This window comes from Phascolarctos cinereus, unplaced genomic scaffold, assembly GCF_003287225.1.
Source record: "Phascolarctos cinereus isolate Bilbo 61053 unplaced genomic scaffold, phaCin_HiC Scaffold_7;HRSCAF=346, whole genome shotgun sequence".
NCBI classification, from domain to species: domain Eukaryota; kingdom Metazoa; phylum Chordata; class Mammalia; order Diprotodontia; family Phascolarctidae; genus Phascolarctos; species Phascolarctos cinereus.
This window is the reverse complement of record NW_027556180.1, coordinates 58028113-58043868: the sequence shown is the minus strand read 5'-3', so window position 1 is coordinate 58043868 and position 15756 is coordinate 58028113. Positions and strand designations below refer to the sequence as shown.

The window sequence follows — 15756 nt, the reverse complement described above, 5'->3', positions numbered from 1 at the left end:
TCAATGCTTTAACTTTTATAATACTAGTTAAGAAAGCATATTTTACATATTTTCACATTTACATAATTGATAAAGTAGGTAATTGATTTATTTCATGAAATATTATAGCTAGAGGTGTGGAGGAAAGGGGTAGTTGTCCTGTTCATAGCAAAATGTTACAAACATAAGACAAAATTATTGGTAAAATAATTTGCCTATGCCAGACTTCACCTTTGTGCATGCCTATCCCATTCCTCCTCTAGTCTTGCCCAACATCTTAACCAAGTGAAATACTAAGCTGCCTCCAAGGCCTCCCCAGCTTCTCCATGAAACAAATGATCATCTCCATGGTCAAAAGGGATTTCTTTCTCCTTAAATTTTTCAAAGTATTCTGTTTGGATTTATCATATATGTTGCATTACAGTGATCTGCATACAACACGGTCCTATTTCTCCTAGTAGATTACAAACTTCTCATTTCATCTTTATCTTCCCAGCGCCTAGCATGGAGTGTTAAACACAAGTATTTCAGCTTTGGTACCTTGTCTATTGATTACCTAACAGACTGGCCTCCTAGTTCCTTACCTTCTTCAACCCATGAAGTTCATGACCTCCATCTCCACTCAACTTCAGCTACTCATGGAAGTGGTCTTCCCATAGACCTAGCCAGCCCCTGACACTGCTCTATCAGCAAGATCTGAAATCCCATTTTTCATCACACCCTTCTCCTTTTTGCCTCTTACTGACTCACACTTCCTAAGCTGATTCTCTCCCTTCACCAAAATCTCCAATATCTGTTTTCAATATCTATTATCTCTGGTTTGTTTTTGCTTACTTCCTGCTTCCAAATCTTGCCCTTTTATTGAACCATAACTAAAGGAACACCTTTCTAACAGCTGGAAGAAATGGTTTTCTACAGTCTACATTGTAGAGGAAGAATAGCAAAATACAGCGTTTATTTTGGAGTCAGAGGACCTGGGTTCAAATCATGCCACTGTCATCTACTGCCTGTGAATGATGATGTGGATTCACAAGTGCCTAAATTAGGAAATCCAGGAATCTTCAAAGAAAGAAGAGAAGGGATAGTTGGTGATTTCCTCATGAAGAATACTGAGACAGCTATTTGCCAATCTAACATGAACAACAGAAGTGATTAGCTACCTTCTCAAGGTATGTATCTGGGATATGACAGTGACCCTCTCAAGCTTTGTCAAATTTACCCTCTCTTGCTAATTCATAGGGTATAAAAGATGCAGCCAGAAATCACTTAAGCACTGCTGGGGATCAAGTCTTGGGCAAGAAATTAAGGGGTAGAGGTGGTATTTACCTGACTCCCTCCTGATGACATAGATTTCCTAGTCACTTTGCAGCACTGGTTGCACATTCTCTCATACTCCCCCTCCCCCAACTCATTGCATAAGATGAGAGCGTTGGAATACTCCTTGCCCCCCATCGTCATGTCCAGGCTTTCCCTCTACCACCATGACTAAGTGACATCTTTCTTTGAGATTCATTCAATTTGTATTTTTTACCCACTTAAGATTCTGGTAGCTATTATCTACCAATATTCAGTACACTCTCCTTTCCTCAATGGGTTCAATATGTGGCTCACAGGCTCTCCTCCCCAACTTCTATCCTCATACTAGGGGACTTCCACATATACCGATATTCTTTCAAGCACTCTAACTACCCAATTCCTCAAATTATTCATTTCCCATGAATGAACTCTTCCACACCATCTCAGCTACAGGAAGAATGCTATACCCTTCATCTTTCAATCACCCACAAGTACTTCACTTCCATGTTCATTAACTCTGAAATTCCCTTATCTGATCATAATCTGCTGTCCTTCTACCTCTTTCTCTACCTTATAACCCTTAATCCTGTTCTTTCTCCAAAGAGAGACCTCCAATTCCTCCAACTTTTGGTTCTTTTCAAAGCCATCGCCTCTGCACTTGCTATACTCTCCTGCCTTCACCATCTTGACCCCTTAAAATAGTTCAATTCCACATTGTCCTCTTCTCTCAAGGCCCTTGCCACCTTATCCTAAAGCCAATCACACCCTGCCAAGCCTCAGCCTTGGATTACTCCCACCATCTTTGATCTTACTCATGTGCTGCTGAACAATACTGGGCAAAGTCACAAAACTGTGCTAAGTCCACTATACATTTATGTTGCATAACCTGAACTGAGCCCTCACTGAGGCAAGGGAATACTTTCACACCTCTGTAATCGATTTAGTATCCCACCCATCATAGTGATTTTTACAAATCTTTTCATCGCTCCTTAAATCTCTCATGACTCTTCCTCTCCCTATCCTCTCAGTTGAGAATCTTGCTTAATATTTCACGGACAAAGTTAAGGCCATTCACCAAGAGCTCCTTCCTCTCCCTTCCTCTTTTCCCACATCACTGAGATGCCTTTTGACACTACCTCTTCCTTTACTCCTGTATCACACGAAGAGGCAGCCTTTCTTCTTGCCAAGGCAAATCACTCTACAGTATAAAGGACACCATTCTAAACCATCTTCTCCAAAAGACTGTCCCCTCTATCATCCTCACTTTCTCACTAATCTTCAGTTTCTCCTTGTCTACTGGTTACTTCCCTAATATCTACAAATATGCTCATGTTTCCTTATCTTCAAAAATAGCTCACCTGATTCATCCACCCCCACTTGTTGTTGTCATATCTCTCACCTCTCTTTCATAATTAAAATTCCTTTAATTGGTGTCTCTACCTCTTTTCCTGTTGTTCTTTTCTTAACTTTCTGAAGTCTGGCTTCTGAACCTCGTCATTCAACTGGAACTAGTCTCTCCAGAATTATCAATGATCTCTTGATACCAATTAATCTCTTAATCTTTTTTCTCAATCCTCCTTCTTAACCTCACTGCAGCCTTTGCCACTGACGGTCACTCTCTTCTTGGCACATCTTCTCTCCAGGTTTTCATGACATTGTTCTCTCTTGGTTCTCTGCCTGTGTGACCACTCAGGCTTTTTCACTGAAGCTTCATACAGGTCACTCCTGCTAAACTCGATGATTCTCAAAAGTGTCCAGCCCCAACCCTGACCTCCAGCCTTACTCTACAAATGCCTATTGGACACCTTAAACTAGATGTCCCATATACACCTTAAACTCAAAAGTCCAAAACTAAATTAATTATCTTTTCCCAAACATCCACCCCCCCCTTATGAACTTTCCTATCCCTGTTAAAAGTACCACAACCTTCCCAGTGACCCAGGCTTACAATATGTGTCCTCAACGCCTCATTCTCTCTCATCTCCCCATATCCAACCTGTTGCCCGAGTCCTGGCAATTTTACCTCCACAACATCTTATATACACACCCCTCTTTCCCCTAATATTCTGACACCCTGGTGCAGGCCTTTTATCATCACATCACCTGGACTATTGCAAAAGCCTACTGGTTAGTCTCTCTGACTCAAACTTCTCCTCACTCCAGTCCATCCTCTGCTCATCTGTCAAAGTGATTTTCCTAAAGCACAGACCTGCCTCTATCATTCTCCCTATTTGATAAACTCTAGTGTCTCCCTCTAGAATCAGACAGAAAATACTTTTAACATCCTTCATAACCTGTCCCCTTCCTACCTTTCCAGTCTTCTCATACTTCACTTTCCTCAGCCTATGATCTGACCCAATGACATTGGCCTCCTTGCAGTTCCTCAGCCAACCATATTCCGTGTCCCAGCTTCAGCCATTTTCATTGGCTATTCCTCATGTCTGAAATTCCCTCCTCATCTCTATCTTCTGGCTTGCCTCCCATCCTTCAAGTCCTAGATTCTTCTACAGGAATCCTTTCCTGATACCTCTAAATGCCGGTGCCCTCACTCCGTTGATGATCTTATTTTATTCTGTATATATCTTGTTTGCACTCAACTATTTGCGTGTTGTCTCTCCCATTAGACTGTGAGCTCCTTGACAGCAGAGATTGCTTTTATCTTTCTCTGTAGTCCTGGAGTTCCTACTGATGCCTGGCATACAGCAGGCACTTAATAAATGCTTGTTGACTTGACTCTTTGATGGGGATTCAGAAGTAAAAGATGTGGGAAACAGACAGGCTAAGCGGGTGGTGCATTGGAATTTGATTTAGAATTTTGACTCATGGCTTAAAACACAGGAAAGATAGCTTCTTGACCAGGGATGAAGTGTCCCTAACAAGAGCTGGTAAAAACAAACTTCTCCACAATTTAACAAATCTGGTCAATTGGGCTTTAATAGTAAAGGCAGATTACTCACATGTATCACTAAACCAGATACAATGGAGAATGGTGGGCACAACGTAAGAAGAAAATCAGTACAGAGAAAACCAACAATAAAACAACTGGCCTTAGATGCTGATATTTAAATGTATAAAAGTATGGGTAATAAATATGGCGACCTAGAGGTTATAATGTATGCAAACTAATCTACCTTCATAGATATGGCTGCGAGATGTTGGGTTTGAACATATGACTAGAGTTTATTTATAAAATTATATATTTATAAATTACATATAATATGTACAAATTTATATATTTATACATATATAGTTTATTTAAAAGGAACAGAATACATAAAATTGGTGGTGGTAGAGTAGGATTATGTATTTTAAAATACATATTATATATCACGATTATATGTTTGTTAAGATCAAGTGGATATCTTTTATAAAAGGAAACAGAAATTGGACTGGGCAACAAAAAACAGAAATTGTTAAATGAAGCATTCAAACAGAAGATGAGTAAGGTTACTTACTATAGTAAAAGAGAATTTAGCTGCTCTCAGTTCAATAAGCATTTAATAAGTCCCTACTAAACACAGGTTAGGGATGGTACTAGATGCTGAAGACACAAACACAAAATGAAAAACAGCTCCTGACCTCAAGGAGTTTACAATCTATTGGGAGAATACAATATTTAGAAAGATAAGTAAAAAATAAGGTAATTTGGGGCAGGATTGAACACTAATATCTAGGGGGCTCAGGACAGGCTCCCAATAGCGGGTGGCACATGAGCCGAGCTTTGAATGAAAGAAGGAATTCTCATCAGCAGAAATGAGGAAGGAATGATTTCAGGCATGGGAGACCACTGTGGCAAAACCTGAGAGGTAGGAGAAGAAAGGAAATAACAAGGAGGCCAGTTTCCCCACCTCTTCTAAAAGTAAAGTTCGTCATTCTTTTCCTTGTGTAAAATCTGTCCATAGTCAATAACACTGAGAAGAGGCGGGTTCAGAAAGAGTTGCGATCGATTCCCACCTCGGACACACACCGGCTGCTAGGTCCCTTTCACCGCTCCAGGCAACTAAAACCGCAAAGCTCAGAGGAAGGAGCTCCCAGCTTTGATGGAAGCTTTTGTCACCTGCAAGTTTCCAGTTCTGCATCCCTGTTCACGAACAAGTCCCCTCCCCCACAGACCTCCTTTTCCTTATCTACAAAATGAAGGAGCTGGACCAGGTGATCAAGAGTGAAATATATTTTCGATGCCATCCTTTTGTTTGCTTTTTGTACTTACGATGTACTATTTTTTCCCCCTTTAGTTTCTTGGTGAAAGCTAATTTTTTTTTAATTGTGGTAGCTTTCAATCCTATCATCTCATTCAAACCTCACAACTCCCTCTCACCTTCTGCAGGAAGCCCTTCTCCATCCTCCTTAAGCTGAGCGCCTTCCCTCTGAAATTTACCCCCAATTTAGTCTGTATATCACAGTCTTAATCAGACTGTGAGCTTGCTGAGGGCAGGGGCTGGCCTTGCTTTTCTTGGTGTCCCCAGGGTTTAGCACAAAGCCTGGCACACGGGAGGTATTTAATTAATGTTTAGAGTAAGAGCATCCAGTAGGCGCTTCATAAATGCTTGCTGACTTGGTGCACCTATGAGGTGAACGGAGCAGGTGCTGATGATCCCCATTTCACAGATGCCACTCGAGGCAGGTGTTAGGAGCCTCTGGAGCACGAGGGTCTGGGTTCAAATCTGACCTTTGTTAGTTGTTTAGATAACACCCTAAGCACGTCACTCGGGACAAATGGGGCGCCCACGAAGGCCCTAGGGGTCCTCCGTGGCTTTAGGCCACAGACCTCGGCTCGGCTGGCTGCCCCATGGACGCCGTGATCCGACGGCCTTTAAAGCCGCCGCCATGCAACACAGGCCAAGCCCGCGTGGCCCTGACCAGCTGACGCACGCCCGACGTCGGCCGCCAGGTTCCATCGCCCGCGCTGGGCCGGCGCCGCCGCACTTCCGCCAGGTTCTGGGTCACCTGATCAAGCCGGGCTACGACTACGGCTCCTCTAAGGGGACAGCCCTAGCCGTTCTCTCCCTCTCTCCCGGAGCCGCTGCGGGGCCGTCCAGCCGGCTGCCTGTCCCCGGCGTCTTCATGCGTCCGGCCAACGGCCTTTAAGAACGCTCAGCCCGAGCTACCGGGGGAGCCGGCCGGAAGAGGTCTCGCCGGCGACTTCACCAACGGGGCTCTAGGGTGAGTCCCTCGCCGCCTTCCCCTCCCCCACCCCTGGCCCAGCTCGGTGGGCCCGGTGGCCCCGGACCCCGCGGGGGGCGGGCTCGGAGCCCGAGGGCGGGGTCTGGCTCGGGCCTTCCCTTCCTTCCCGTCTGGTCTGTCTCTTGGCCTTCAAGGCCCCTCTTCCCTGGCAGCCCAGAGAGGCCTGGCCTGGGGGAGGGACTTGGAGGCAGCCGGGGCTCAGACGCCGGGGTTCACCGCCGGCTCCCCGGGTGACCTTTAGTTTGCCCTCCGGGCATTGACGTGCAGCCCCCTCGGGTTTGGTAGCGGGGCTGACCTTACTCGTGACCCCTCCTGGGGGGTGGGGGTGGGGTCACCCGGGATCTCTGCAAATATCCGCGGGAAAGCCAAGCGCAAGTCGTCCTTAGCAAGCGTTTGCTCACAGTGTATAGAGAGCCTACTGTGTGCAGGGCACAAGCTAAGGCGAACGGCGCCTGCCCTCTAGGAGCTGCCACACCAAACCTGCCTTTTGACTCGCATCCCTGTCTGCGGGCATTTCGAGCTCTTTTCTGATTACCTGGCAGGGTCAGAATTCGATCCCAGAGCCTCTGACTCAAATCCTTTCCATTGCACCGAGCTGACTCTAGATTTTAAGGAGATGTTCCACGGAGTCACGGTTAAGGAGGAACTTGGCCGGGGGAGGGGAAGGGAAGATGAAGCTACTTTTCTTGGCCGTCAGCGCCAACTCCTTTCTGCTTAGTGGGGGACCTGAGCAAGTCAAGTAAACTAGCGTTTATGAAGCGCCTACTATGTGCCACCTATCGTGCTTAGCGCTGGGGACGAAGAGAAAGGCAAAACAGCCAGCCCCGTGCTCAAAATGAGCTCTCGGTCTAGTGAAGGAAACAGCTTGAAAGGAGATACAAACAAGCCTTGTGAGGGGCGGGGCCTGCCATCTTCCCAGATAAAGTTTGGTGTGATAAAGAAGCTCTGGGGAGACGGTGTAAATAGTATACTGATTGGGGGAGGGGAAGAGCCCTTAAAAGTTTTGCGATGTGTTTTAGGGGAAAGAAAAAAAAAAGTCTTCACGTGTTAACAGAAAAACAACTACCTCTGCTAGAGCTTTACCAGCTCCTCCCAAATAACCTAGTATTTGATTCACATTAGATGTTTTCGCTGCCTCCCAGTGAATAGAAAAGGTACTTGTGATGGAACAAGGTCCTGGAATTGAATTGCTGCCTCCTGGTATTAACTTGTAGGGTTGTTTTGGGTTTTTTTGTTATAGCTTTTGGGGTTACATTTTCAGTTTCAAGTTGTCTCTTCCTCCCAGCCCCACATTAGAGAAAGCTGATATTTAATATAGATATATGTGTGGAACCATACAGTACATAATTTCCACGTATCAGTTCTTTCTGTGGAGGTGGATAGCATTTTCCCTCATAGATCCTTAGTTGATTTGAATGATGATATTACTCAGAATAGTTTTCAATTACCCTTAAAACAATACTGCCATTACTGTAAACAACTTTCTCTTCGTTCTTATTTCATGCACATGTTGGCATACTTTTCTAAAATCATCCTGCTTGTCATTTCTAATAGCATAGTAGCATTCCACCACAATCATGTGCCACAACTTGTTCAACCATTCCCCAGTGAATGGGCATCTCTTCGATTTCCAGCTCTCTGCTATTGTAGTTGATTATGATGATATTTTAAAGTAACTTATTAGCATATTTTCCCATTATTGATTGGCTGCTTAAAAATGGATACTTCTCAACATTCTGATTATTTGGTGAGAATTGCTCACCTCAGAGTTTAGGAGGTACAGAAGAAGTGTGGGATTGGGTTACATAGCCACAGGAGGAACCACATTAACTCCTTTCAGCAACAACCAGATGGCCCTGGTGACTCCTCTTTTGAGTGACTGACAGCTTTTAGAGAGTGTGTTGTTTCCATTTCAAGCATATTCCACAGCCTTAGTTATATGTGTTAAGGTAGATAGATACTTAGTGATAATACTTCTGAAAGCAGCATACCTCCCCAGAGTAGAGTTTCTATTCTGGATATGTAAGGATTCTCACCCAGAATGATGCAACTTGATAAGAAAAACACGTATGGTCTGTTTTGTTTTACTTGAGCAGTTGAGACACAACAGAGTTGAAATTGAGTGGAAATGCCCCTTTTTGCTCTTGGAACTTGTTAAAGATGATAACTGAAGCGTATCTTTTGTTTTCAGTTTCTTTGGGTTCAAATTAACTGGAAGAAAACTTGGCTCTTTCAGAAGCCATCTTTTCAAATGCAAGTCTTTGTTTTTTAATCCTAATGTAAGAAATACTGTAAAAACAAACAGATGTGCTTGTTGGAAAATATATTACTGTGGAACTGCAGTAATGCCCTCCTAACTCCTCTTTCAGCCTCCATTTTCTCCCCCTTTCATCCCAGCTTTCCCATTGTTGCCTAAGACATCTTAATACACCAGTGTCTGGTTAATCATCAGTGAGTATTTATTAAGCCCCAGCTTCTCTTTACACAGGAACCTTCTCTAGCCTTCCACTACACATAGACTATATAGTGTGAACACCTTATTTTCATTCAGGCCCATCCACACTCTGATACCAAGCTTCCTTTCCAATTTTGCCTCATAACCCTCTTCCGGTACTCTGTGTTCTGACCAAACTGCACTACTCTCAGTTCTTCCATTTCCTCCCTCTTCAGTCTTCCCTCTCTGCCTGCTTGAATCCTTCTCTTATTTCAAAGTCCACCCCAGGCCCTACCTCTGCTAATCATCCTGTCATTTATATGACAGTTGAAGATTTGCAAAGTGCTTTACATGTACCGATAGAATTATCACTACAATTTCTTGAAGTTGGTGCTGTTGTTGCTCTTTTACATATGAGGAGACTGAGTCTCAGAAAGGTTATTTGACTTTCCCAGAGTCACACAAATGTCTCAGGTGGGATGTGAACCCAGGTCTTTCCTGACTCCCAAGTTCAACACTCTGTTCCCTCCTTGATCCCTTAGTAGAAAGCATTCTCATCTCCCCTTAAATTTTTCATAGCACTTTTTCTGGAAGTCTTGTTGGCGCTGATCCCATGCTGCCGTACATCATAGCTATTTGTGTACTTGCCATTTCCCCGTTAGATTGTCAACTCAAGGGCAAGAGCTGTATCAGATTTCTTTATTCTACCGTTGCCTAGTTCATACAGTGCCTAGCCCAGGGATGTGGTTGGGGAGGCATCCCAGTAGCTACTGTGCAATTTGCTTAGATCAGGGCTTACAACCCACCTCAGGGATCTTTGTTGATTTAGGCAAGTCACTTAACCCTTCTGGGCCTCAGTTTCATCTGTAAAATGGTGGTGGGTTAGGAGGGGCAGGGAGAAAGGTTGACTAGATGGTCTCTGAATTCCTTTGCAGCTCTAGCTCTGCGCTTCTGAAGCATTTGTTGAAGTGAATTGGGTTCTCTCCTGACTTGTGCCTTGTGGTGTGGCAGTAGAAATTTAATTACTAAAATGAAATCCAGTGAATGGTATAAAAAAAATGATTGTTAGTGATCATGTGATATGATGGATCTGATGGGCCGTCAATTCATCATACTTACATATTTTGGATCTGTGATCTTACTGGTTTGGACACTCCACTCATGTAGATGGCAGCCCATCTACAGTTTCTCATTCTGTATATTTTTAGTCTATATCTTTCCAAATATGATCTACTCCGGTGTATGGAGACTTTCCTCTGAGTCTTTTAATATTTTGTGGCTAACAGTGCAACCTTCAGGCTCTTGGTTATCTCTCAGTGTTGACCATCTGGCTTCCTTTGCCAGTCATACATGTCTTTGAGGATCTTTTATGTCACTTCTGTGGAAGAAACTGCTAGCAATAGACTGCAGCCTGCTTACACCCACCGTGAAGGTTGTCATTTGGGCAACCCAACAATTTTGTTTCTCTTGAGGTTGTTGTGTTTTGTGTTTTGTAGCCATGTAAAGTTGCCTGGCTCACTGAGAGATTGAGTTGATTGTGCCACAGTTGTACAGTTAGTATTTTGTTAGAAGCAAAACTTTTTCCTAACTCTGAGACTGGACCTTCTATCCCCTATGGCATACTGCCTCTCACCAGTAGAATATCAATGTTTTTATGAGGCAGGGTAGTATAGTGCTGGTTTTGGAGAATGAAGGGCTTTGGTTCAAGTCTTATATCTGAAATATAGAGTAGCTGTGTGATCCTGGGCAAGTCATTTGATTCCTCGGAGACTCAGTTTCCTTATCTGTAAAATGCTAAGAATCAAATGAGATGTTTGTAAAGTTGGTCATTCAGTCAAGACACATTAATTAAGCACTTTCTATGTGCTAGGCACTGTGCTAAGTTCAGGGATAGAAAGAAAGACAAAAACCAGTTCTTGCTTCCAAGGAACTCACAGTCTAATGGGGGAGACAGGTGCCATAACAGTGACTTATTATTAATTGTTAAACAACTATGTTTAAAAAATAGGCTTTGGAGTCAGGCAGCAGTGTGGCATTATGGAAAGCAAGACATAATTTGCCAAATATTATAGGAGCAACGATTTAAAGCTGGACATTTAATTTAACCACCTTATTTTATAGATGCAGAACGTGAGGGCTAGAGATGTAATCCAGTGTGTTGTCTGCATGTTCACCCCTAATTCTGACTCCTCCTTCCCTGGTCTAAGTGAGAGATACTGTCTCTTCATTTATGCATAATCTGAGCAGTATGCAGCCTTCATCTACTTGAATGGTGACTACCTTATAAAATTTCTCAAGTTGAAGTGCCCCAAAGAGAAAATCCTCTTGACTTTAATTCCATTGCAGTTCTTAACATTGAGAATAATAAATGTAACAAAATAAGTCTTTTGCTGTGCTTCACTTGTCCACAAATATTAGTCTCCTCCATTACACTCTTGCTATTTTCTGAAATTATAAACTTCTTGTCAGTACATTAGGAACAGTCTTAGAATTCATCTTTTACTTCATTTTGGAGATATTTCATTATCAGATAAAGAGCCCTCTGTAGTAGTAAGTGGGAAATTATTCTTTTTTTTTTTGTCATTATATCTGTAGTACATTGCTTTGCACAGAGACACCTAATAAATATTTAAGTTGTTTGTTGATGGATCTGAGACTTGGAGCAATTGGAAATTTTCATTTTCTCCAGTGACCCCCAAGTCCTTGGACTGAAATGGATGGTTGTTAGCAGCATGAAGTTGTGTAAAATTTGGCTACTTTGTTTTTCTAGGGAAAAGAAGGAACAAGTACAACACATCCTAGTTGGAACAAGTTCAAGGATTTGATATGAAGCACAGAAGCAGATAGTGCATATAGCAAGCCATAGCTGGAATACTTTTGTGAGTAAGAAAATCTTCTCTTGCCCTTTACCCAGTGTTTCTCAGTACTGTGAGCAGTGGGTCAAACTAATTAGAAATGGATCCCTCTGGGCTGCAGATTGACTTAGAAAACCACATGTTAACATTATCTATGTTGTACTATGTTTTTATTTATTTTGTTAAGTATTTCCCAATTACATCACAGTCTGGTTCTGTGGCCTGGAAGTGTCACCGTTGGCAAGGCTGGACACATATTTGACATCTCTGGTGTGGACTGTCTGGATCCTGAAGTGTTGAACATTGTTGGGAAGGAAACTAGAAGAAAACGAGATGGACTGAACAGCTGAATTTTTTTCTCATTCTAAGACTCTTTCCTAGCATCTCAGAGATGGAAATAGAGAAGCATTTTAAAAGCAAGAACCTTTTTAATATCTGTATCATCTTCTGGCTCTTGGACTTAAATATGAAAGATGGTCTTGCTGATTTCACTGTCATTGACCTTAATATGTAAAGTCTTCAGAAAATCTCATTTGGCTGTTTTTGGAAAATTTGGAAGATTACTTTAAGCTGCTTCTTAGAATGCCCAATTTCAGAACACAATGTAAAATACTTTTTCTTATTGTTTCATGCCTTTAGAATTTTCTTCAGCCAGTTAATTTCCTCACTTATTTAATCTCTTTAAAGGAGTTTTAACTTTTGCTTCATGAGTTTTCCTTAGTATCTCTAATATTTCTCTAGGAGAGTGTTAAGGGATTTTTCAGATGCTAAAAAACTTCAATGAGAAACATTACTTGTGGAGCATTTTAATTAAAAATTGGAAACTATACAATCGGGGCAGCTAGGTGGCACAATGGATAGAGCTCCAGCCTTGGAAGCAGGAGGACCTGATTTCAAACCTGGCCTCAGACACTTAAAACTTTCTAGCTGTGTGACCTTGGGCAAATCGATTGCCTCACCAAAAAGCAAAAAACAAAAAACCTCCCAAAAAAACTGTACAATAACAATACTTTTCTGAAAATTTAATGTGGACAAAATCATTTTGGGAACAAAGAATTCTCATTTAAACCCATACACATCTGCTAAGTGCTTCCTTAATATGTAGGATGTGGTATGCTGGATAGAGGGCTAACCTTGGAAGTGATTTTAAAGCCTACCTCGAATCCATTGCATTTCACCTGTATGACGCATAGACTGCGTGCCTCTTAACATCTCAAGCAACTCTCTGAGACTCTGAGTTACATCAGTAGAGGGAGTTTGCAGGTGGGAAATTCTCTATACTGATGAAATCACAGATCTGGACCAGGTCCTGTGCTGGGTGCTGAGCACGCAGAGGTAAAAGGAAACAGGCCCTGTCCATCAGGACAGTCCAAGAACAGAAGAAGATAGTCAGGAACTTTAGTAGCTCAGTCAAGGAAGGCTTGACAGCAGTGGGGGCTCCTCAGAGCCTTGAAGGAAGAAAGAAAAGAAAGGCCAGGTGAGAAAGAAGTGGGGGGTGGATGAAGCTGATACAAATATACCGAGGCTAGTTCAGGGAACAGTAAGCAGTCCAGTTTGGTTAGAATGTAGAATGTGTGAATAGGGAAGAAGTATGTGGGTGCCACATTGCTAGAGAACCTGGACCGGCAGCCCAAGGAGTTTGCCCAGGAGAGTCACTGAATTTTTTGAAGAGGGTGGGCCATGGTCAGACCTATACTTAACGCAAATTATTTTGACAACTAAGATGAATTGGAGCAGAGAGAGAGAGAGAGTGAGTGTGAAAGCAGTAAGACTGGTTAGGAGACTTTTATAGAGGTAAGGCGAAACATGAAGGAGACCTGAATTTAGGTGGTGTCAATGTGAGCAGAGGAGATGGGACAAAAACAGGAAAAGGGAAGGTATTTGACAAGGTTCACAAATGATTCCAAGGTCACAGACCTTGGTGACTAGGAGGGGTGCTTGTATATTCAACAAACACAGGGACATTTGGGGGAGGAGAAGATGAGTTCTGTCAAGGATATGTTGATTTTGAAATGTTCTCAGGAAGTTCAGGTAGAGAGTATCTAGCAGATATTTAGAGATGATAGACTGGACTTAGCAAACTCCAGTTTGGGCAGATCGGGAGCAAATGAGGTCATCAAGAGAGAATATAAAAGAGTAGAAAAAGAACCCATGACAGAAGAGGTGGGAAGGGAAGGGGGTAGTCTGGGGAGAGACCCATTCTAAGGGACCAAGAGACTGAAAAAAAATTAAAACAGGTAGGAAGAAAACCAGGAGAAAGAAGTTTCAAGGAAGTGTCTAGGCAAGGGCCAGTTTTAAGAGTGTAGAAAAACTAGACAGGAGACAAGGAATATTAGGATTGATGAGAAAGCAAGCCAGTGGCCTTGACAGTGAAGACTTGAGCATTAATAACCAACCTCTGAAAGTGTCAGTAGAGCACTGGAGCTAGAGGACACAGAGTGAGTTAGTGGAGACAGGAGGTAGCGAGGATAGGCCACTCTGTGAGAGTTAGGCAGTGAAAGCCATGAAAAATAAGTTGCTTGAGGAGGGGAGCAGGGTCTAGGGAAGGTTTTTTAAGGCTGACTGAGACCCAGTGGGGAAGAAGCTCTGCAGGATTGGGAGTGGGGGAAGATTGAGAGACAAGCTTCTGGAGGGGACGGCAGAAAGTGGCCGAAGTCCACAGCAGGTGGGGCTTCATCCGAAAAAGGAGGAGAGCTCCCTCTTACTCAGGGGCTAGAACGAAGAAGGAGGGGCTGCCTGGAGGTACAGAGTAGAGAACTGGGGAGAGCCTATCAAGTAGGAGGCAAGGCTGGCTGGGAGGGGTCCCAGGGGCTTGCAGAAACAGCTTGGTTCATGGTACCATATGTAAAAAGTATAATTTTTTTTCTCTTTCTCCTCTTTGCAAAACAGTAAACTTGCTTAAAATTGTCTTAATGATCTCTGAGATGTGCAGCTAAAAGTTTGGAAATAAATCCCTCAGGTAAAGCTTCAGGGTATGTTTGAGTCCAAATAAGACTTTAAGCTTTGTTTATTTTAACTCTTGGATTGCTTGTGGAAATGAATTGCTAAAATGCTGATTTCTTCTTTCTGTTTTACAGCTGGGAAAGCAGAGTCCGTGCTCTTATGTACAGCTCCAAAACCCCCCCAAAAAAATCAGATCTGTAGGGGAATTGTGCAAAGTAAACTGAGCTGCAGGGTAGCAGTGTTTGAATAGTCCTTGTAAAGGTGCCCATACAGTTGCCAAAATGAGTAAGAGAACAAGCAGTGACACCCCTCTAGAAAGGTTAGTAGGAGTTCTATGAAGTTAAGCCGACATGGTAAAGGTGAAGATACACTGGCTTTAAAGCTGGCTGACTGCGTGTGGCTGCTGCTCTTTCTGCACCCTAATAGTGGCATTGTTTATTTGTTCCCCGCAATTGCCGCATTCCAGTTGCATTTCTCTATGGGCATGGATATCTTGCTAATTTAGGATGAACTCAAAACCTTTTGTTCTGCCTTTATTCCAGAAGGTGTGTCATGTATTTTTTACTACACATGATATATAACATAAATTTAAAAATCCACAACCCCTTAAAAGAGTTTGAATTTGGAAGATTTCCTTGATCACAAACTCTCTACATAAAGGTATACTTATATTATGTTACCTTAATAAACATCAAAAGTTACTTATTCAGCAGGCCCAGTTTGAACTCGCATTTCATGATTTTTAGGGGTCAAGCTTTTTTAACCTTTCCTTTTTAGTGAACTTGAATAACCCTGCTTTCCTTGTTTTATAATGTGAGCTTCATCATTCGCTGTGATTAAAAAACAAAAGTGAGAATACTTTGAAGAAGGGTGTTGTGCATGCCCGAGAGCAGTTTTCCAGTTTAATCTTTTAAAAAGCCTAGCATTTTCTCTTCCTGCCTCTGTAGGGAAACTCTGAGTCTGGGGTGGGGGGAAGGAAGGAGGAATTTTATATTTTGTTGTACATTTGTGAAGTAGCATGTTTTTTGTTAATGCAGTGAAAGCACTAGGGGAAGGGACATTTCT

At 42.7% G+C, this 15756-nt stretch overlaps 1 protein-coding gene across 1 annotated transcript in view; it reads left to right on the top strand.

The window, feature by feature from the left end:
- Positions 1 to 6212: 6212 nt before the first annotated feature.
- MFF (mitochondrial fission factor) overlaps positions 6213 to 15756 on the top strand; it is a 40903-nt gene continuing 31359 nt past the window's right edge. Inside the window, exons 1-4 of the mRNA XM_078147658.1 lie at positions 6213 to 6438; positions 11664 to 11772; positions 14638 to 14707; positions 14826 to 15010. Coding sequence (XP_078003784.1) covers positions 14973 to 15010 — 38 coding nt within the window. The 5' untranslated portion in view covers positions 6213 to 6438; positions 11664 to 11772; positions 14638 to 14707; positions 14826 to 14972. The remainder of the gene's footprint in view (positions 6439 to 11663; positions 11773 to 14637; positions 14708 to 14825; positions 15011 to 15756) is intronic.